Below are 24,264 nucleotides of genomic sequence, written 5' to 3'. Positions count from 1 at the left end.
CTTTAAAACTCTTTGTTACGGAAAAGATGCTGAAGCACAAGAAATAAGTAACTTGCCCAACGTCTCAGTTAGTGCAAAGCTAGAATTAGAGCTAAATCCTTCAACCTCTAGGTCACTGTCATTTCTGGACATGATGTACATTAAACTATGTGCTTTCAAAACAGACATTTATATCTTAGACTCAGAGGTGATTGAACAGGCTGTGTAAATGCAAGGAGTATGTAACAGACATGGCACAAAAAGGAGGGGCAGTACACTGAGAAAGACACGTGACAGTGGCTGCCAGGAACACTTTAAGAGGACTTCCCTTGTGGCTCAGCAGTACGTTCACCTTCAATGCAAGAGAAGCAGGTTTGATCCCAGGGTTGGGAAGATTCCCTGGAGAAGGAAATGGCAACCCACTCCAGTATTCAGGCCTGGAGAATTCCATGGACAGAGGAGCCTGATGGGCTGTATAGTCAAAGAGTCAGACACATCTGAAGGACTTTCACTGTCACTTTTCATCCAGCCTTACCGGCTGCGACATCATCTCAGTCCCCAGAGAGTTCATCAGCATTACCTCCTGTTCTGCTTAATTATTTTTTTCCCCTTAAAGAAATTCTACACAACAGTAAAAGCAAGTTTAGAGAAATCACTTTTACTTCTTGCTTTCCTTCAACCCATGGCTATTATTTTATCCTTTTCTTCACAATTCATTCATTATGGTGATTAATTGTTTAAATTCCAGTCTATAAACACTTATTTAACAAAACAAGGCAGCTCTGCACAGTGACAGTATTGTAGCCAATTAAATTTATCTAAAGTGCTGCTGCTGCTAAGTCGCTTCAGTCATGTCCGATTGTGTGACCCCATAGACGGCAGCCCATCAGGTTCCCCGTCCCTGGGATTCTCCAGGCAAGAACACTGGAGTGAGTTGCCATTTCCTTCTCCAATGCATGAAAGTGAAAAGTGAAAGGAAGTCGCTCAGTCGTGTCCGACCCTTAGCGACCCCATGGACTGCAGCCTACCAGGCTCCGCCATCCATGGGATTTTCCAGGCAAGAGTACTGGAGTGGGGTGCCATTGCCAAAGTGCAATTGTTGCTAATTGGAAACTTTTCCCAATACCCTGCTTAAAAACAAACAAAACAACAAAAAAAAGCATGCAAACAAATACAAAGAGAAAACAAATAACAAGGTACTCTAGTAGGCATTTAGAAAAAATATTAACAAGATAGCTCCTGCCTTCAGGTGACCTATGACCTCTAGCAGGAGAGAGAAGTACAGAAAGAAGTAGAAGAAAAATTAGAAATGATAAAATCTTAATGTAATAAGATGATTCAAAGTTTTTAAAAATGTCTGTATGTGTAGGTTTATATATATAGAGAAATATATTTTGACATTGAACAAACTGCTAGCATTGTTAGTTCTGGGGTATGGATTTAGGGAGTAAGAAAAGAGAAGACTGTTCATTTTTAACTTTATGTCTTTCTGTATTGTTTAAACGTTTTGTAGTAAAAATGCATTATTTTGAAATTTTAAAAAGTCAAGAGACTAGGTTGAAACAGATGTTTCCTGTCAGTGAATTTAACTGCTCTATGCTATCACTTTTCACCTTCTCTGAAGTTCCAAAAGTCTCAAATAAAAAAAAAGTGACTTAAATAAAAAGTTGTGTTCTTCTGGATTTCATTATATATTAAAGAATGTTTTTTTTTTTTTTACTCCAGAATAACATGTTGATATTTAAAGGTAAAACGAGGAAGCATACAATAACATGTGATTACCAGATAAAATGAACTGATAACAGTAAACCCAACCCTTTATTTAAGACTCAGTCACAGAATCTCTGGTCAAGATATGATGCTATAGAGAACCAATGAATGGACTCCTCCAAAATACTAAAGGATCCTGGTTTTCACCAGCCTCAAGGCTCCCCCACTTTTTAGGTAGCACTATTAGAACACCCAGGAAGTCACTTTCATTACTTCTGTGATTCACTATTTATTGGTTAGTAAGTTAGAAGGTTCTGGTCTATTCTCAGTGTCCCTCTGCTTTTCAGCAACAGAATAGCTGTTAATGTTCAATAATTTTAATTACTTCTTTTTCTTTTAATATAAGCTGTTTTCTAATACTGAGTTTTCTCAGTAAGAATTTTTGCATTCAATTAAATGACACATGTATAATATTATAAACTAGTATAATGTTTCCCTCAGTTCATAGTTTCATCGTATTCACTGTTTCTGTTAGTTACAATATTTTCGATCTCCAGTTGGGCCTAATTTTCCATGTATGAGAGCGTTCACATCAAATCAAGCTGTTTAAATACGATCACAATGTTATTCTCTGAACATTTATAATTACATTTATTTAAACCTGTTAATCATTCACTGAAGTATAACTTTTTCTACTTAATGATTAGAAAAGGTAAACACTGGTCTCTTGAAGGTTTTAAAATACCAACTGTCCTCTACAAATAGTTTTTTTACTAGACTCTTCTGTCAAACAATGGTATTCTGGTTATTGAAACTCTTCGGCAATTCTTATCCAAAAGCTGTTTTAACCTTGTATTCAAATTTGATTAGAAACATTGATAAGAATACTATTTTTAACTTGCTTGATCACTATTTCCTGTATCTTGTTAGATGTGTCTTAGTTGTTAGATGTGTCTAATAAAGATGAGTTGGGATTATAATATAGGTACTGTGGCATTCCCTGGTGGCCTAGTGGTTAGGATTCTGGGTTTTCACTGCCATGGCCCGGGTTCAATCCCTGTTGGGAAACTGAAATCCTGCAAGCTGCTCAGTGAGGCAAAAAAAAAAAAAAAATTTATATATATATATACACACACATATATTTGTGCACATATAATGTTATATATATACCATGCATTAGCTAATTAAATGAATAATTATGTTAACATTTTTAAACTTTAGATGGTATTGCCAAAGGCACACATATATGAGTAAATAGCACTTTAATGGGACATTAAAGTTCTGACAAAAATTAAAATCATGGGACAAATAATAAACCTTATGATTAATGTACGAGTTAGGGATAAACTGTTCATAGATTTTGTGGACAAATAAAACACATAGCTAGATTGTTTTGGTCTTTAAATAAGCAAAGTGAAGTCAAATATCTACCAAGTCTGCATCAACACAAGTGGCTACCATGGGGTTGTAGGCTCTAAATTGTTCTTTTTTGCTAAGGCTAGGCAGCTGATTCATGTCAGCTAACTTGCTAACTTATATTCAGACCAATGAAATTTAAATTTTGGATCTGACACTTATTGTGAGTTAAAAAAAAACACATTTATATAGTTGTGTAATCTCACAATTATACAAAATACAAATTTCTGTGGGCTTCAGTTTCATCAACTATAAAATGCCTATAAGAATACCTACCTGGCAGGGTTGATGTAAAACTTAAATGAGATAACATATGAAAAGCGGGGAAGGAAATGGCAACTTAGTACAGTTTCTGACTCAATAATAGGTGTGCAATAAAATAGTTTTATCATAATAGCTATTAAGAATAGTATAGTAGAACATAAAAAAGTTATCTGTAATAATTGTCTCAAGTGCCCATTTTAAGAATTCAAACCAGTTTCTGTCCTTTATCCCATTTCTGTGTTATTTTTCCTTTGTTTTGTTTTTGGTGTTAGAAGGGAAGGGGCGGAAGGTAGCAAGTTAGTTTTTTTTAATGTTCTCATGGACAGAAAAGCTTGGGCAAGTTTTTTAGCTAGCAGATTTAACAAAAAGTAATTTTAATATATTGTTGTCTTGCAACCCAACTTTAACAAGGGAGCTTTTAAAAATTCCTTTCTTTTTTCCATGGAAAAAACCGTTTCAGATGATCCTTGAAGGTTTTGCTTCTCTGTAACCAAGACAAGCTAAAAAGTGCTCCTGCTAGAAACTCCATTTTGAAATATTATGCTTAGTTTTCAAAATATTGGTGGGAGGCTGGGCTGAAGAGGTTTAAAAATGACATTTAATCTATTTAAATGTGCCTATCAAACAGGGCAGCCTTCTTGTTCAAGAAAACAGTTGCAGCAGTCTGTTGCCAAAGAAGGCTTAGCTATAAATCATGTGAATGATGGCTTTTTCACAGCTGTTTCTACAGTTTTAGCACTAAATTTTGGTTAGGAATTTTGACAGAATCCTTAAGAAGCGTACTATGTAAAGATGACTGTTTTCTTTTCAAAATACAAAATAATCTCTCTTTATGTATTTTTTGCTTTTATTTTTATTTTTTTTATTTTTTGCTTTTAATTGTGAAAATTGTCATAACACATAAAGGTAGAAAGGATAGTATAATGACCCCTGAAAACACATCACTCAGTTTTAAGAGCTGTCAACATTCTGTACCTTGTTTTGAGATGGGCTTTCAATGTAAACTTTTTAATAGAAGCAGGTATACACAATGAATTTGCATGTTCTGAAAAGACAATATGTTTATTCTAGTATCTGGCTTGGTGTGTGTGTGTGTGTGCGTGTGCGTCTGAAGCCACTTTTATTCAATTACAATTTTAAATCCTTTCTGGGGCAAAGCAGATTTTCCTTAAATAAAAAATAACCAATTGAATTATTTATTGAATACCTAATACATATGCAGCCTTGTGTGACCTTCTCTGAGGGAGTGACGCCAATAAATGCCAAGACAGAGTTCCTCAAAGAGGTGGAAAAATAGGGCATAAATCAAGTCGTATTCCAGGCTCAGGAACAAACTGGTGAGGCCTTGACCTCAAGTAGAGTTTCCCAACATATCTTGTCCTGAAAGCCTCTTTCACAGTATTAAGCAATCTCTTGAGCCCCTGAGGAATTTAAAGATATCATTTCATCATTTGTGTGTGGTATACAAACAAGTGTTGACCTATATTTTCTTTTATGTAATTCTATTTCATTAAAGATTGTACGGAAAAGTTTATTTCAAATAAATTTAAAATATTCAGAAAATAAAATATGAATATTTAACATACTCGTACATAAAGATAAATATTGGCATTTTCCCATTTAATGAATAGTTTTATGTTACTAAAATTATTTGAACTACATAATAAAATGTATTTTATGACACATTTTTAAATGACACACTGTGTTTGGTATTAGGACTGAAAAAAGTGAAAAGTGAAAGTGAAGTCACTCACTCGTGACTGATTCTTTTCGACCCTGTGGACTGTAGACTGCCAGGCTCCTCCATCCATGGGATTTTCCAGGCAAAAATACTGGAGTGGGGTGCCATTTTCTTCTCCAGGGGATCTTCCTGACCCATGGATCAAACTCAGGTCTCCTGCATTGCAGGCAGAGTCTTCACCCTCTGAGCCACAAGGGAATCCCACTGAATATATACTCAAATACAGAATACAATTTACATATTCATTATGGTTTTCCAAGGCTGGTACATCTATATCTTTTTGTATGGAATGTGATATTGGGCATAACAAAGATGAACATTTTTTTATTTTAAATGTCACATATTTAAGGATATTAGAAAACATTGGTCTTTCATATATAATAGGATATAAGATATCCTTTCAAAATAAACTTTTTTTCACTTTCTTTTTTTCTGGCCAATCATCTTATGGGATTTCAGTTACCCAACCAGGGATTGAACCCTGGGCCATGGCAGTGAAAACACCAAATCCTAACCATTAGACCCCCAGGAGACTCCCCTCAAAATAAAGATTTTTAAAGAAAAAATAATTAATAATACACATGGTACTTGGGTATACAAACAAGCCAGCAAAAAGCCACCACGAAGTAATGCTTTGTGAAACACAAAGTTATGGCATCAAAAATGGATAAATATTAATACATTTATAATATTGCTTCTATAACATTTTGTCTGAATTCTTGAATTTTACTCTTAAAAAAGAACAAGTGTGCAAAAATTAAGTTTATTGTTTTGTTCATAAATAACTATATAAGAGAAATGGGTTGGGGCAACTCTTTCAAGTATTTTACAAATAGCACAAAACTAGTAGGAACAGTCTTTATTCCCAATGTGTGAAAAGCCAAACTAGATACAATCATCAATGTTATTTTCTCATTTAATATTTTTTAAAGCATCATTTGTTCTCCAAAAACATCCTGATATGCTATAAATTAGGGTCTGTGTATGGGACTTAACAAGTCTGGTGAAAATCTCCTTGAGGTGATTTTGTAAAACTGAGACAATTGTATGTCCCTCATATTGATTGTATTTCAAAGTTGCTGTTCTTTACGCTTCACATCTTTAACCAGTTGACAATTTATAACTTTAATCAGTGGTTTTCAAGAGAGGGAAGGGGGAGAAATTTTGCATCCCCCCTCAACTCCAGGGGACATTCAGTAATGTCTGGAGACAATTTTGGTTGTAACCCTGGGGACAAGCATGCCACTGTCATCTAGGGGATAGAGGCCAGGAATGCTGCTAAACATCCTACAAAGCATGGGACAGCTCATGAGGAGGAAGAATTATTTGGCCCAATATGTCAACAGCACCCAGGTTAAGAAATCCTGGTACTATGTAAACAGTACACATCTATGACAGATAGTAACTTAAAGCCATGAAATGATCAGAACTATCATAGAAGCTGGCAGGATTTAGTGGTGTAATAAACTGAAGGAGTTACCATCTTATGAGCAACCTCCTATCCCCCACCTCCCTGTGTATTTACTCAGAGGCTCTCAAATATTTCATTTTAAGGTGGGGGAGGGGAGTAAAATTCATATATTTAAATTATTTTGCATATTTGTTGATTTACAGATAGAATAAAAACAGATACCATTACTGACTTTATTCACATGAAAACTTGGTGCTTTGCTGCTCTGAGGCATGCGTGCATAGGCCAAACAGGCTAGAATCTTGTCTCTGGGATTTTAAAACCTGATTTTGGGACAGAGAACTCTTTCCTCTACAAAGGAGAGTATGGGGCAAACCCACAAGAAGAAATGAACAAGAGAGACTAAGATAAAGGGCTTGTGAGGGTGTCCTAGTTACTGGGTCCAATTCATCCCTGTGATTTGGTTACAGGAAATTGCTCATTTTTACTTAAGTCAACTTGAGTTAGGTTTCTGTCTCTTGCAACCAAGAATCCTAACTTATAAAACACACCACTGAATAAATATAAGCAATATTTCAAGAATTAGCTAGAATGCAATGAAATACGAATTTTGAACTGGTGGTTGGTTCTTTGATTACAAGGTATAAGATAGAAATCCCAAACCATTCATTCCACAGTATTAATACCTAGCTGCTGCTGCTGCTGCTAAGTCGCTTCAGTCATGTGCGACTCTGTGCGACCCCATAGACGGCAGCCCACCAGGCTCCTCCGTCCCTGGGATTCTCCAGGCAAGAACACTGGAGTGGGTTGCCATTTCCTTCTCCAATGCATGAAAGTGAAAACTGAAAGGGAAGTCGTTCAGTCGGGTCCGACCCTCAGCGACCCCATGGACTGCAGCCTACCAGGCTCCTCCGTCCATGGGATTTTCCAGGCAAGAGTACTGGAGTGGGGTGCCATTGCCTTCTCCTTTAATACCTAGCATGTACCTAATATTCTGTGTTAGGTGCTGGAAACGTAAAACACATCAAACACAGTCTCTCCTTGCAAAGAACTCTCAGGCTGGTCGAGGGAGATGGAAAAATACGACATGAAAAGAGTGCTGTGATAGAAGCAAACATGTCTTATTATGGGAACCCTCAGGAGGGGCACTAACTCTGATGAGTCGAGAACTTAGAAGTGAAGACTGCGGAAATTGAGTCTTGAAGGACATTAGATGGATAAAGCAGGGAGTTAGAAGGGCATTCTAGCTGGATAGAGCACTAGTAGACTTAGCACGCGAAGAAGGCAATGGCACCCCACTCCAGTACTCTTGCTTGGAAAATCCCATGGACGGAGGAGCCTGGTAGGCTACAGTCCATGGGGTCACTAAGAGTTGGACACGACTGAGCAACTTCATTTTCACTTTTCACTTTTATGCATTGGAGAAGGAAATGGCAACCCACTCCAGTGTTCTTGCCTGGAGGATCCCAGGGACGGGGGAGCCTGGTGCTGCTGCTAAGTCGCTTCAGTCATGTCCGACTCTGTGCGACCCCAGAGATGACAGCCCACCAGGCTCCCCCGTCCCTGGGATTCTCCAGGCAAGAACACTGGAGTGGGTTGCCATTTCCTTCTCCAATGCATGAAAGTGAAAAGTCAAAGTGAAGTCGCTCTGTTGTGTCCGACTCTTAGCGACCCCATGGACTGCAGCCTACCAGGCTCCTCCGTCCATGGGATTTTCCAGGCAAGAGTACTGGAGTGGGGTGCCATTGCCTTCTCCAGGGAGCCTGGTGGGCTGCCGTCTATGGGGTCATACAGAGTCGGACACGACCGAAGCGACTTAGCAGCAGCAGCAGCAGACTTAGCTCGCACGCACAGAGGCTTCGTGAAGAGGAGTAAGTGAAGTGAAGTGGAGTCGCTCAGTCATGTCCGACTCTTTGCGACCCTATGGACTGTAGCCCACCAGGCTCCTCCATCCATGGAATTTTCCAGGCAAGAGTACTGGAGTGGGTTGCCATTTCCTTCTCCGTGGAGAGGAATAGTAGCGTAAAATTAAGACCCTCTTGGGCTTCTGGGGTGGCTCAGACAGTAAAGGATCTGCCCGTGTTACGAGAGACCTGAGTTCGACCCCTGGGTCAGGAAGATCCCTTGGAGAAGGGAACGGCTACCCACTCCAGTATTCTTGCCTGGAGAATCCCATGGACAAAGGAGCCTGGTGAGCTACAGTTCATGGGGTCACAAAGAGTCGGACACGACTGGGCGAGTTTCCCTTTCACAAAGCACTCCTAGTAGTGCGTTTTTACGGAGTGTAAAGTACTAGGGGTTAGCGTTACTGATGGGGACAGGAGTGTGGCCAGGAGGGAGGAAATGGAGGCTGGGGTTGTGTCTTGAAGATCTTGTGAAAACTTGGGACTTCATTCCTAAAACTTTGGAAAGCCACTAATGGATTTTATGCAAAGGAGTGACATGATGCTTGAAATGTCATTGTATAAACAGAGATGATAATAGGTACCTGGGAAGGTTGTTGTAAAAATCATAGAAAATATTTAAAGCTATGATTACAGTGCTTAGAGATGGTCAAGGCCAAAGAATGCACCCTCTTTGTGTCCAAATGTTAAAAACTCAGAGTGGAGCATCTATTAGTAGGTATCACTGTGGCAGATTTTTACCTGAGACTTAGCTTGCTCTAAGGTAATCCCCAGATACTCAGTAAAGTGAAATCTAGATTCAAGGTCAGTCTCAGGACTGGCTAGACCATTCAGCTTTCCTGCAAACCAGAACATTTAAGACTGAGCTGGTGTTTTCAACATCATCCAGGAACTAGAAAGGCTACAAAGAGCCACTGTGAAATCTTTTCAGTATCTGAGGACTGGGGAATAAAGTAGTCTATAAATGACTTATGAATTTAGTTTTATATTAGTTTTTTTTTTTAACTCAATAAATGTTCTTGGACAAAAAACTAAGCCTAAAGAAATGCTTCTTCTGGGTCACAAGTTGGCATAATAAGGGAGAAATACTTCATTGCAACATAAAATATCAAATGAATCTTTTCTATGTTAAAGGAAGGCGAGAGAGGGGGTAAATGAGAAAATCTAGTTCACCCTAGGCTGTCAAACTATTGCGAGATTTCTCTCTGGTGCTATAAGTCACTGGGTTATGCAGTAGATTTCACTTTCTGACTGATTGCAAGGGACCCCTCATGCTCCTTATGTAGGTCAGTGATTTAGAAACTTAAAGGGATAAAAGTAATTATTTGGAAAATAATTAAAATGTAATCCTTTTATTTTAAACAGTTAAATTTATCTTACTATCTAATTTTATGTTAAAGACAGAGTTTATTTCAAATTAGAGGAAAATGAAAAATATCTGAAAATATAGCTTTGATAGAATAAGTTTGGAAACAGTATCTATTTGTTAATTAAAACTTTTTTTCTGTGTGTTTTTATCAGATAGTTTTTAGGGCTTTAAATTAACCACTGAAACATATTCTTCATGATAATTCTAATTGTTAACATTTTTCCAGGTAGGTGACCAAAAACTTTTTAACAATTTAGAATATTTTTCTTTATAAAAAGGTTAAATAAGCATATATGCACATGTGTATATTTGCATAGAAAGCTTTATAAAGACTATATGAGATACTACTAACAGTAGTTTCCTTGAGTTTGGGATTATCAGATGCAGAGGGAGGGATAAATTTAACTTTCACCTTGTATTCCAATTTACACAAGCATGTATTATTTTAATAATTTAAAGAACTAAATAAAAGGAATATTTTTCTAAAATATATATGCATAATCTTCATAGTTAATAGCTGTATGCTTTCTCCCCTTTGAGGTCTATTTGCCAAATCACAGTATACCCATACATTAATATTTGTTTTGTATACAAGTACAGTCAAAGATACATAAATGACCTTGAGATTGTAATGCAATATGTTAACTGAACTGCAAGGGCACATGTGACTGAAACATAGTGCAATTCACATGTATAATAATCCAAAAAGTTCAAAAAGGAAAGAAGGGTTAACAGGTATTTTTGTATGTGAAAATTTAGACATGGAGTAATTTTATGTTCCTATATATTTTTCTGTTTCTATATATTTAACATTTGATTATTAAAACATCAAATTACTTCTCCTAGCACATTATGAAACCCTACTAGTAAAGCTTTTTTCATTTTCAAAATGTAGCAGGTGTCCAGAGTAATTTATTTTTTCCAAGTAAACCATTTAGATTAAAAAGTGAAGCCTGATTCTAGATATTAGCCTCAATGTAAGACAAAACTCTTGAAAATTCCTGAAAGATTGCTCTTTTAAAAATATTCTTAATATAGATATTCTGTGTTTAATAATGTTGTAATTTATAAATTCCATGGTCACAACAGCTCATTTTACTCTGTAACCGTGGGCAACTTATTTAATCTCACTAAGCTTCAGTTTCCTCATCTTTAAAATGGGGACAATAAAGGACCTAGTTCATAAGGTTATTATGAGGATTAAATATGATAATACATATAATATGCTTAATGTCATTTGTGGTAAATAATAAGCTCTCAATAAATATTAGCTATTATTTTGCTTACACTTCACTATTCTTTTAATCATTTTAGCATTTCCCAACATAAACTCTAGGTTTTGAAATATACTCCTTTAAAACACTTAGTAGAGCATTTTCTTTCCAGTTGTTATATTACTAGTTTAATTTTAACTCCTAGAACAAATAGTCTCATCTTTTCTGCCATGTAACACAAAATCAACTGTGGAATACATTTATTTCAATTCTTGCATTTAATGTGTATTATCAGTTAGCTAACATTTATCTACCTCATTATTGCTAAATATCACTAAGAATAGCAATATCAACAACAAATACATGTTTGAAATGGTCATGCCTTAACATTAAGTTCTGAATTGGTTGCATATGGTCAGAAAAAGGGTTTCAACAATTAAATTTATGAAGGACTGGCTTTCCACAGAATGAAAGTAAACTCATATTCTTTCTGATGTATAGCTGTAGATTTAAGAATAGTTAATTTAAAAAGTGCAATATTTAAGGAAAATAATTGGGTTAATACAGTAATATTAGCTTAGGTAAATAAAACATGCTCTACCTTAAGTATGAAATCTGAGGATAGAACTTGTGAATTAGACTAAAATTAGTTGAGCTGATTTCAATAAAAAGTTATTTAAATGAAACACATTTTCATAGTTTCTTTTAAACTCCTGCTCTTTATATTCTGAAAGTATACTATGAAGTCAGCTGTACAGTACCTTGATCAGGTTGTGTCCCACGGTGTAGACAGCTGCTAAATTTCCCTTCTCTCCAGGAGCATGGATACCAGTCCCATACCCATGCCAAGCGACTAGATATGGGTTGTGAATTGTAATCCAATATTTGACACGGTCCCCAAATGTCTGGAAACAGTATGTGGCATAGTCATTGAAGAAATCTATTATGGTTTCATTTTTCCACCCCCCATATTTTTCCTGGAGTGCCAAAGGCAAATCCCAATGATATAAAGTAACTATAGGTTCAATGTTTCTAAGTACCAGAGCATTGAGAAGAGTATCGTAATACTGGAGACCTTTTGCGTTGACAGCTGATACTATTCCACCTGGGAAAAGCCTTGGCCAGGAAATTGAAAATTGATAGAAAGAAACACCTATAAAATCCAGGGCTGATAAGTCCTTTTCCAGAAAAATGTAACTGTCACTGGAACTATTCATGCTGTTGACATTTTTAAGGTGAGTATGGATGAAGTGATCCCATATAGAAGGTCCTTTTCCGTCTGCCTTCCAATTTCCTTCCACTTGAAATGCTCCAGTCCCAACGCCCCAGAAAAAGTTTTTAGGAAAAGTGTCATAGAGAAACAGCTGACTTTCATTTACCGGACTGAAATTAGGATTTTTAGACCATATAGTTCTTCCGTCTCCAGAGAATCCAGTAACAGCTCGTAGGAGGATAAACGCTGACAGGATGACAGATCTTTGCAGTCCCCCGCTGGACATTGTTTTCCTATAGCGTATGTTTCTTTCATCGGTGCTGAAGAAAATCCATTCATTCCCTGGAGATCATGCCGCACAGCCTGGCTTCATTTGCCACTAACTGCTCGACTGTCTTATCAACGCTTCAGTAAAAAAGCTTGTGATTGTAAAGCTCTGTCAATGATTAGCTTGAACTGTGAGACTTAGGATGGGTCAGGGAGAGCAACGTAATTTGAGGGAGGTGGCTCTATTGCACTCACCAGCATGTTGCCTTCTCTCTTATTATTGGAAAAATTATATGGAAATGCATCAGTGACAAATAGTTCAAATGTGTAACTTATATATAAACAAGGAAGAAAATGCCATAGTTTCTCTGTCGCCTTTCATAGTGATGCAAATCTTTTCTGGCTGTTTTGGACATTATTGAGTAAAGTGTATACCTTTTCTATTTTTGTAGGTTTTGAGTGGTAATTTTATGTTTCGCATTTCAGAAAAAGCAATTTTATGGACAAATAAACAGCATTCCTATATGCCAATAATAAAGAATTAGAAAACATAAGATATTATACATCCATGAAAATTACAACACATTTAAGAATAATCTTATTAACTACTGTTTTATTTTAAGAAAAATTTTAAAATGCATTTATAAATTAAAAAATGAAGGAAGAAATATACAGCACTTTCTGGGTGGAAACATTGAATAATTTCCAACTTAATTTATACATTTAATTCACTTTTCACCAAAGTCCTCTGATCCCAAATTTTAGTTCAACAAAATTATTGTGGAAATTCACTTAAAGAATAAATACACAATAATTACAAAAAAAAAAAAACCTGAAAAAATAGTGATGCTGTGTACTACCTTCAGATATGAAAACATAAAGAAAAATTTAAAGAGCATTGTCTGGAATAAGAATAAGTATAAATAAGTATTGTACAGAACCTATAGCCTCCAAATGACCTTGGTTATTTGGTCATTAGTTAAAATTTTAAAAATTTGAAGCATTACATACTAGTGAGAGGCAGAGTGGTTAATGGTTTGGCCTCTACAGTTAGACTGCCTGAGTTTAACAGTTGTGTGGCTGAGGACAAGTTTTTCAGCTTTCTGCACCTCAGTTTCTTTTCATGTACAATAAGGCATAATAGTAGTATCAACCGCCTGAATTATTGTGAGATAATACATGTAAAGCACTTTGAATAGACACACATAGTAAGTGCTCAATGGACACCACTCTTACTTCTATGTGAAAAGTGATGATTATTCAGAAAGTGGTGCAAGGATTTAGCATAGAAGACACCAAGTTCTGGCTCCTGCCTACATGTCTAGCTTCATTTCTCATCCATTAACCACACGCAACCCCCTTCCCTGCAGCGGTAAAAGCCTTTAATGAGCTATGCACACGCCCGTTGCCCCACCCCTGTGCCTTGGTCTGTGTGCTCTCTGCATAGATGTGCTCTCCCCGCTTCAGTTAGCTCTGGTCTACCCGTTCTTCAAAACTTCAGTACGTCTTCTGGAAAGCCTTTCTGACTCCCCCATTGGATTTTATTTTTTTTAATTATTTTGTTTATTAATTTATTTTTGGCTGTGCTGGGTCTTTGCTGTTGCTTGGGCTTTTCTCTAGTTGTGGCGAGCAGGGACTACTCTCTAGTTGCAGCCACGGACTTCTCCCTGGAGCAGCTTCTTTTGGTGTGGAGCCCAGGCTCTCCAGTGCGCAGGCTTCAGTAGTTGTGGCACACAGGCTTATTTGCTCTGCGGCATGTGGGATCTTCCCAGATCAGGGATTGAATCTGTACCTACCTGCATCGTCAGGTGGACTCGTCACCTCCTTATATTATTTATTTTTAAATTTAGATTTTAAGAAGGTTTTAGCTTATTGGCCCTCTCCTGAAAAAAATCTTCAGTCACTGCAGGTAAAGTCACCCCATCTGTAGAACCTATTCCACCTGTTGTCCAGGCTCCAGCTCGCTTTTTGCCAGTGTCACCATTGGCCTTACAGTCCTGACTTCATCCTGTGCCTGCATTCCTTTGGCTGTTTTCCTGAGGTATGCTTTTCATACAGGCCACATCTTGCAGGTCTGTGTCTGGGTTCATTTTTGGGGATGTAATCCAAGGAATTGTAAATCAACTGTCTTGTCACCATAAAATGGGTTCTTAGTCCAAATACCAAGATGACATCTGGTGTGGTTTTATACATTTTAGCTAGTTTTTCCTGACTTTCTGTCTTAGGCACTGCTGTGTCCCCAGGGTGAAGGACATTTGTTTCTACTGAGGCAGTGGTTTGGTCATGAACTTCCTGGTCCAGATGGTTACAGTGACATTCATGATGGAAGCTGATCCTCAGGCAGGTCAGGAGGAAAAATAGCCACTCTGATTTGATTTAAATGAATATTCTCTGTGTTTCCATGGCAGCCCATGTTTTCGCTGTTATGACACTTAACACAGACTACATTTATCTGTATCTTTTGTTTGACTGTAATCTCTGTCTTTTAAAAACAAGAGCCAGGGTCAAGGAGCGCGCGGCGGAGGCGACGGCGGCGGTGGCGGTCGGGCCTAGTTGTGTCTCTTTAAAAAAAAATAAAAATTAAAATAAAATAAAATAAAATAAATAAAAACAAGAGCCATTACTGTTTGGTTCCCTATTGAATATCTGGGGCCTAAACTTGTGTTGAATGAAGGAATGTAGCAATGATAGACTATGCATACCTCTATCACTGCATTTATCATGTAATCCCAGAACTGTTTGTCTCTCTTACTAGACTGTAAGAATATCTCTTATTTAAATTTTTATCTTATCAGAGTAAATGCTTAATCATTGTCTGTTAAATGAATGGAGTTGATGCAATTAGTTCCCTATTTTAAAATTAAAATTTCCTAGGTCTTGAGACAAAATTGACATATAGGGCTTCCCATATGGCGTAGTGGTAAAGAATCCACCTGCCAATGCAAGAGATGTAGGAGATGCAGGTTTGATCCCTGGATGAGGAAGATCCCCTGGAGTAGGAAATGGCAACCCACTCCAGTATTCTTGCCTGGGAAATTCCATGGACAGAGGAGTCTGGTGGGATACAGTTCAAAGTGTTACAAAGAGTCAGATATGAATGAGCAACTGAGCACATATGCACACAAGTGATATATAACATTGTTTTAGTTTAAGGGGTACAAATAATGATTTGACATATGTATATATTATGAAATGATTACTAAAAAATTTTTTAATGTAATAATTCAGAACCTCATAAATATATTTATTTCAAAAATATACAGCCACAGAAATTTAAGATGGTAAATTTTATGTTATATGTATTCTACCACAATAAAAAATATATATACATTGGGAATTTCCTGGCAGTCCAGTGGTTAGGACTCTACACTTTCATTGCTGAGGGCTCAGGTTCAATCCTTGGTCGTGGAACTAAGATCCCATAAGCCACATGGTCCCACAGAAATCTAGAAGGAAACAGAAGTAAAATGAAATTATATAAACATATGGTTTATAGGATGATATATATATTTGAGCATACATAATTTATAATTAAAATATTTGAAAAAATAAAAATTGAAAAGCTAATAACAAACTTGAAAAATGAGCAAATCTAGAAAGCTAATGGCCAACTTTTTATTATATAAGTAATTCATTGCAAATCAATAAGAAAAATAAATAAATGGGTAAACTACATGAGTAAAAAATATACAAGAGAGGAAATTGTAACTGTGTAGCTACTGAAAAACTTTTAATGACTGGTAATTAAAAGCACTTACAAAAATTACTATACAACATTTTCTTTATAAAATTATCAAAAATATACCTAAGTAATAAAAATCAACATTAATGAGGTTGTAACACATTGCTGATTAGAATATAAACTTGCACAATACTCATGGAAAACAATTTTTAATATTTCATGAATCTTAGATTTTATTCTATCTTTGAATCTAGTGATCTCTGAAGTATAATAAATTAATTAAAAATATATAAAATGCTGTGTGTGCAAATATTTTTATAGCAGCATTATTTATGACAGAAGGAAATTAGAAATAATTTAACGATTCATTCATAGGGGACTAATTACCTAAAGCATGAAATGTCCATTTGATGAAATGTTTATCATTAACGTTTTCAAAGAATATGTAGTAACATTAAAATATTGAAGATAAAAAAAACTGAAAAAAATCCAGGCAATAAAATGAATAATCAGTATGATTATAATGATGTAATAAAAACTATAACCAATACTTAGAATTATAAGAAAATACCCACATTTTTGGCTTCCCTGGTTCATTGGTAATAAATCTGCCTGCAGTGCAGGAGACATGGGTTTGATCTTTGGATCAGAAGACCTTCTGAAGAAGGAAATGGCAACCCACTGTGGTATTCTTGCCTGGGAAATCCCATGGACAGAGAAGTGTGGTGGGCTGCAGTCCATGGGGTCACAAGAGTCAGACGTGACTTAGCAACTAAACAACAATAACAACAACCCACATTTTTTACCATATTGCATTCGGTAATATATCACACCATTTCTTGGTATTTCCCCAAATGAATTAAAAATTTATGTCCACACAAAAACATGCACATAAATATTTGTAGAAGCTTTATCCATAATTGCCCAAAATTGAAAGTGATGTCATTCAGTGAATGGGTAAACAAAGCTGTGGTAAATGGAATATTATTCAGTGATAGGAAATGAGCTATCAAGCCTGGAAAAGACATAGAGGAGCCTTAAATGCACATTACTAAGTGAAAGGAATGAATCTGAAATGGCTACATACTGTATGATCCAAACTATATGATAAGCTGTAAAAAGATTATTGGTTGCCAGGTACTGGGGAGAGGAAAGCGTGAATAAGTGGATTGCAGGGGATTTTTAGGGCAGTGAAATAAGTATTCTGTAGGATCTTGTAATATTGAGCCCGTTAATCAAAACATATAGAATGTACAACATAAAGAGTGAATCTCAATATAAACTATAAACTTTAGTTAGTAATAATATATCAATATTAGATTATCAATTATAATAAATACACCATGCTAATGCAAGATGTTAAATATGGGGAAAATGTGGGGGAAGAGAGAGAAGCAATTTATGGAAACTTTGTAACTATAATTGCTCAAGAAAAAGTATTAATTAAAAAATAGTTTGTTAACAAACACTAGGTTTTGAAATGTATACTGAGCATTTTTTAAGTTAATTTGTTAAATTAACTATAGTTGGTTTACAATATTGTATTAGTTTTAGGTATACAACTTCAGATTCTTTTCATTACAGATTATTAGAATATATTGAATATAGTTTCCTGTGCTAAAATGTAAATCTTTGTTGTTTATCTATTTTATATATAGTGGTATGTATCCCACCCCTTTTCCCTTTGGTAACCATAGGTTTGTTTTCTATGTCTCTGAGTCTGTTGCCGTTTTGTAAATAAGCTCGTTGTGTCATCTTTTAGATTCTAAAAATAAGTGATAGCATATGGTATTTGTTTTTCTGACTTCACTTTGCATGATGATTTCTAGATCCTCCTGTGTTCCTGCAAATGGTAATATTTCATTCCTTTTTATGGCTGAGTAATATTCCACTATATTACTCATTCAGTTCAGTTCAGTCACTCAGTCGTGCCAACTCTTTGTGGCCCCATTGACTGCAGCATGTCAGGCTTCCCTGTCCATCACCAGCTCCCACAGCTTGCTCGAACTCATGTCCATTGAGTCAGTGATGCCATCCAACCATCTCATCCTCTGTCGTACACTTCTCTTCCTGCCTTCAATCTTTCCCAGCATCAGGGTCTTTTCCAATGAGTCAGTTCTTCACATCAGGTGGCCAAAGTATTGGAGCTTCAGCATCAGTCCTTCTGATGAATATTCAGGACTGATTTTCTTTAGGATGGACTGGTTTGATCTCCTTGCAGTCCAAGGGACTCTCAAGAGTCTTCTCCAACACCACAGTTCAAAAGCATCAGTTCTTCGGTGCTCAGCTTTCTTTATGGTCCAACTCTCACATCCATACATGACAACTGGAAGAAAAACTAGACTAGACGGACCTTTGTTGGCAAAGTAATGTCTCTGTCTTTTAATATGCTATCTAGGTTGGTCATAGCTTTTCTTCCAAGGAGCAAGCGTCTTTTAATTTCATGGCTGCAGTCACAAACTGAAGTGATTTTGGAGCCCAAGAAAATAAAGTCTTTAACTATTTCCATTTTTTCCCCATCTATTTGCCATGAAGTGATGGGACTGGATGCCATGATCTTTGTTTTTTGAATGTTGAGTTTTAAGCCAGCTTTTTCACTCTCCTCTTTCACTTTCATATTACTCAAGAACCCCACATCTTCTTTATCCGTTTATCTGTTGATGGGCACTTAGGTTGCTTCCATGTCTTGGCATTTTTAAGGAATAAAAGAGAAAAATAGATGAAGAAATTTTATGATGACAATGACTCAATACTGAGACAAAAATTTCCAAATATTTACAAAAATAGATTATGAATTTATGAAGTATTTCTCATGGCTTAGTGAATCAAGACTAGAAGCTTCTTTTTTTGTAAACAACTATCACATATTTTTTGAATATTTTACTCATAAAAGGATCCATCTTAGGTCCTAGGAGAGGACCATATACATCCCTGCCCTCGCAGAGTTTACAGTTTAGTCAAGGAAAGAAAGAATAAAAAACATAAAATGTCCAAGAATTTAGATAGTGTCCGCCACCTACCAGGTGAGTGGGGCAGATCTATACACTCTAGGAATTCTGCATTCAAAGCACCACTTCATAATGCTTTGTACAAACAACAGAATTTTATAGTTGAGTGGGTCTTTAGAGATCATCTGGGTCAACCCTTTATTTCATAGATGAGGGCTTTGAGACGAAGATATTAGAAGCCAGAATTCATCATTTAATCATTCATCTATTCATTCAACAAATTTTTATTGAGTATCTCCTATGGTCAAGCACTTTGTTGGAGGTTGGAATTTAAAACTGAAGATGTCACAGTTTTCACTGATTCAACTCACAGATTCAAATCTTATAGAAACACATTTGTGCTCACTCAGTTGTGTCTGACTCTTTGTGGTCCGATGGACTATAGCCCGCCAGGCTCCTCTTTCCATGGAATTTTCCAGGCAAGAATACTTGAGTGGTGTGCTACTCCAAGGGATCATCCCAACCCGGGGATCGAATCCACGTGTCTTGCGTCTCCTGCATTGGCAGGTGGCTTCTTCACCACTAGTGCCACCTGGGACGCACAGAAGCACATAGGACTCATATGTCATCCAGCATTATAAGTCTGTGTCGGAGAAGGCAACGGCACCCCACTCCAGCACTCTGGCCTGGAAAATCCCACGGGTGGAGGGGCCTGGTAGGCTGCAGTCCATGGGGTCACTAAGAGTCGGACATGACTGGGTGACTTCCCTTTCACTTTTCACTTTCATGCATTGGAGAAGGAAATGGCAACCCACTCCAGTGTTCTTGCCTGGAGAATCCCAGGGACGGGCGAGCCTGGTGGGCTGCTGTCTATGGGGTTGCAGAGTCAGACACGACTGAAGCGACTTAGCAGCAGCAGCAGTGAGTCTGTGTGTGTGTGTGTGTATATGTGTATGTATGCAAGTGGAAGGCTGAGTGGAGATGCCTGAAAACTCTTATTTTTTTCTTAAAAAATGAAGAATGAATGACAAGATTTAGCCAGAAGGAGGAGGGGAGGAGGGAGAAAAGCTCTCCCATGTAGATGGAGAAGCGTATTTAAAGTCCCAGGAATGGAAACGTTTGGCAAGTCGTTTAGGACACCTGGGTCCTAAGAGTTAGAGGGAAATGGCAAGAAATGATTTGCAGAGATTGGCAGGGACTAGGTAATGAAGAAGTTCATGACCCATGTTGCTGGAATTTGGGCTTTACCTTGAAAAAAATAGGCAGCCATTGAAAACATTTTAAGCAAGTATGTAAGGTAGGGTAATACTGTATAGACAGACCCAGAAATACAAAGTTAAGGCCCACACAGAAGGTCATCTGCCACACATTTGTCTGAAGAAGGAGTTCCAAGTTATCAGGTGGCTCTTTACAGTGATCAGAGATCCAGACTGCTCATGTGTGTGGTCAGTTGCCTCTAAGGCCTCGAGGGGGCCTCACCCAAGGCACTCAGTTGGGGAAAGTGGAAACCCTACAAGCTCTGGCCTGGAAGTGATGTACATAGTTTCTAACACATTGCAGTGGAGAAAACTAGTCCTGTGGCCACTTCTAGAGGCAGGGTGAACTGGGCAATATTCTCTGGTGTTCTTGCGTGCTCAGTCACGTCCAACTCTTTGTGACCACATGCACTGTAGCCCGCCAGGCTCCTCTGTCCATGGAATTTTCCAGACAAGAATACTAGAGTGGGTTGCCATTTCCTACTTCTGGGTATCTTCCCAACCCAGAACCAAACCTGCATCTCTTGCATCTCCAGCATTGGCAGGAAGATTCTTTACCTCTCCACCACTTCTGTCCCTACTCTATTCTGTACTCCATGCTGTGGATGGGAGAGCACACATTTTGGTATTTAGCCAGCATCCTCTGCCACAGGGAGGGCCCTGATCAGATCTTCAATCTAGGAGAATCACTCTGGCAGGGAGTGGATAATACTGGAAGCAGGGAGATTGGTTAAAAGGCTTGTTAATCTGAAAAATGATCTGGCTTGAACAAAACATAGTATGTAGCAGGGTAACACGGCGAGAAAGAGACGAGTTAAAGAACTAGTTCGAAGATAATACCAACAGGCTTTGATAATCAAGCGGATATTGAGATGGAGTTTAGAAGAGAAAGGAACCAGTGGTGACCCAGGTTTCTGACCTGGGCAACTGGGTGAAAATAAGAACCAGGACTTTGAAAAGAAGATGGCATTCTTAACATTTTGAGTTTGAGGTATGAAATATCTGGTGTGCAGTTAGCTATTTGAGACTAAAGTTTGAGGAAAGATCTTTTTCTGAAAGTATAAATGTGGGCCCTATGCTATGCTAAGTCACTTCAGTCGTGTCCGACTCTGTGTGACCCCATAGACCGCAGCCCAAATGTGGGCCCTATCAGTGTGTAAACAGTGGTTAAAACTTTAGAAATAAATGGAGATGCATCACACAAGAAGTGAAAAAGGAGTTTTTCACAAATCTTTAAAACATTTTTATTGTGATAAAATATACATGGAATTTACCATTTAACTGTTTTTAGGTGTACAGTTCAGTGGCATTAAGTACATTCATATTGTTATGCCACCATCACCATCCATCTCCAGATGTCTTTCATCTCCCCAAACTGAAACTCTGTACCCATTAAACAATGACTCCTCATTTCCCCCTTTCCTCAGTCCCTAGCAATCACCAATCTACTTTCTGCATCTATATGAATTTGACTTCTCCAGGTACTTCATATAAATAAAATAATATAATACTTATTCTTTTGTGTTTGACTTATTTCACTTAGCATTATGTTTTCATAATGGTTCATCCATCTGAAGCATGTGTCGGAACTGAATTCCCTTCTGAAAGTGAAAGTGAAAGTCGCTCAGTCGTGTCCAACTCTTTGCGACCCCGTGGGCTGTCCATGAGATTCTCCAGGCCAGAATACTAGAGTGGGTAGCATTTCCCTTCTCCAGCGGATCTTCTCAACCCAGGGATTCAACCCAGGTCTCCTGCATTGCAGGCAGATTCTTTACCAGCTCAGCCACAAGGGAAGCCCAAGAACACTGGAGTGGGTAGCCTACCCCTTCTCCAGGGGATCTTCCCAACCCAGGAATCGAACTGGGGTCTCCCGCATTGCAGGCAGATTCTTTACCAACTGAGCTATCAGGGAAGCCCTAATTCCCTTCTGAGGTCGAATACTATTCCATTGCATGGCTATATCACATTTTATCCATTCATTCATTGGTGAACATTGGGTTGTTTCTACCTTTTGGCTGTTGTGAATAATGCCACTATGAACAGCATTATTCCCCTGGTGGCCCAGTGGCTAAGACTCTGGGCTCCCAATGTTGGGGGCTTGGGTTCAGTTCCTGGTTGGGAACTGAATCCCACATGCCACAGCAAAGAATTTGCACGCTGCAACCAAAAAGTTTCTGTATGCTGCAACTAAGACCCAGAAAGCTAAATACATAGATATTGAAAATAAATACATTTATTAGAGTCCCTGCTTTCAATTCTTTGGCGTATACACACAAAAGTAGAACTCCTGGATCACATGGCCGTTCTATGTTAAATTTTTTGAGGGATTTCCATACTGTTTGCCACAGTCTCAATTTTTGCTGCACGTCAAATTCACCTCTTGAGTTTTAAAAAAATACATGTGCTCAGTCTCCATCCCCTGGAGACTGATTCAGTCTATCTGAATAGACACCTGACTTCTGTTTCTTTTTAGAATTCATATTCTTTAAGATACTAGAAACAAATTAATAAGGTTGGTTTTAAAAGAGTAAGAATAAAAGAATATGGAGCAAAAAGTTGAAGTCCTCACTGTTAACATTTGGAGTGTATCCTTACACACACACACACACACACACACACACACAAGAGCCTGGCAAGCTACAGTCCATAGGGTCACAAAGAATCAGACACAACTGAAGTGACTTAGCATGCATGCATGCTAATTATATATAAAGCATTAAATCCCTTGCCTGATATATATGTTGCAAATACTTTCTCCCAACAATTTCTCTCTTAACTCTTTTAAAAAACAGCTTTATTGAGATATAATCCCCATACCATGCGATCATCCACTAAAGATATACAGTTCAATAGTTTTTAGTGTATTCAGAGTTGGGCAACCATCTCCACAATCAATTTCAGAATATTACTGAACTCTGCTTTAATATATTTATATGTGAAAATGGTTTTCATTTTCTATAATCAAATTATTAATTTCCTTTTGGGTTTCTGGGCTAGGGAAGCAGTCCCCATTCCCAAATTATAAAGGTATTCTCATATCTTTTTAGTACTTTTGTAGTTTTGCTTTTCATGTGTGATTTTCTTAAAATTAATTTTTATTTTTATAAACTGACTCATTTGAAAAAACCATGATGCTGGGAAAGATTGAAGGTGGGAGAAGGGAATGATAGAGAATGAGATGGTTGGATGGCATCATCGACTCAATGGACAAGTTTGAGTAGACTCCGGGAGTTGGTGAAAGGGAGGCCTGGCATGCTGCAGTCCATGGGGTCACAAAGAGTCAGATATGACTGAGCGACTGAACTGAACTGAACTACTCCCCTGTCCCCTCCCCTACTTTCAACTCTGTAGCTGTTCTTCTAGAATTTGTATATTTCCACATTTGAACTTTGCATAATAGTCAGGTACAGTTGTTATCCTTCAGTTCATTAATTTGAGACTATTGATACCCTTCCATGGTAGATAAAGATTTTGGTTTCTTATGTCACCATTTTTTGTTGGTTAAAAAAATTTACTTTTTTGGTTAAATTGATATTTAGAGTTTACATTATTTTTTACACAAATATTATTCATTGCTGAGTATCGTAGTATACTACGATTATGTTCTCTATCTTCCTTTTTGTTTTTCTTACAGTTTAATAATTGCCTTGTTTTTCACTTGCTTAGTTGTCTGTAGCTTTTGTCAAATTCCCACACCTACCAATAGCTCTTAGTACAAGGTCTATCTCTATTATTAGTTTCAATCTTTTTTCTCAGGTTACTCCTCCTGGAGACCTTTGTTTGCCTCCATCTGCTGATGCTCTGGGCCTGTTCCTTTCTGCATATTTGTCATTTTAGGACTTCCCTTTGCTGACAACTTAGGAATTCCTTTACCTTTTTATGGTTTCAAT

General features: G+C 37.4%; 1 protein-coding gene across 1 annotated transcript in view; it reads right to left on the bottom strand.

The window, feature by feature from the left end:
- The window catches only part of KLB (klotho beta), a 34,332-nt gene extending 21,763 nt beyond the window's left edge, over positions 1-12,569 (bottom strand). The window contains exon 1 of the mRNA XM_005897348.3: positions 11,770-12,569. Within this exon, the coding sequence (XP_005897410.3) occupies positions 11,770-12,507 (738 nt within the window). The 5' untranslated portion in view covers positions 12,508-12,569. The remainder of the gene's footprint in view (positions 1-11,769) is intronic.
- Positions 12,570-24,264: the final 11,695 nt, after the last annotated feature.

Source organism: Bos mutus, chromosome 6 (assembly GCF_027580195.1).
Source record: "Bos mutus isolate GX-2022 chromosome 6, NWIPB_WYAK_1.1, whole genome shotgun sequence".
Taxonomy (NCBI): domain Eukaryota; kingdom Metazoa; phylum Chordata; class Mammalia; order Artiodactyla; family Bovidae; genus Bos; species Bos mutus.
The sequence above is the reverse complement of the archived record's forward strand: the minus strand, read 5'-3'. Positions and strand labels throughout refer to the sequence as shown.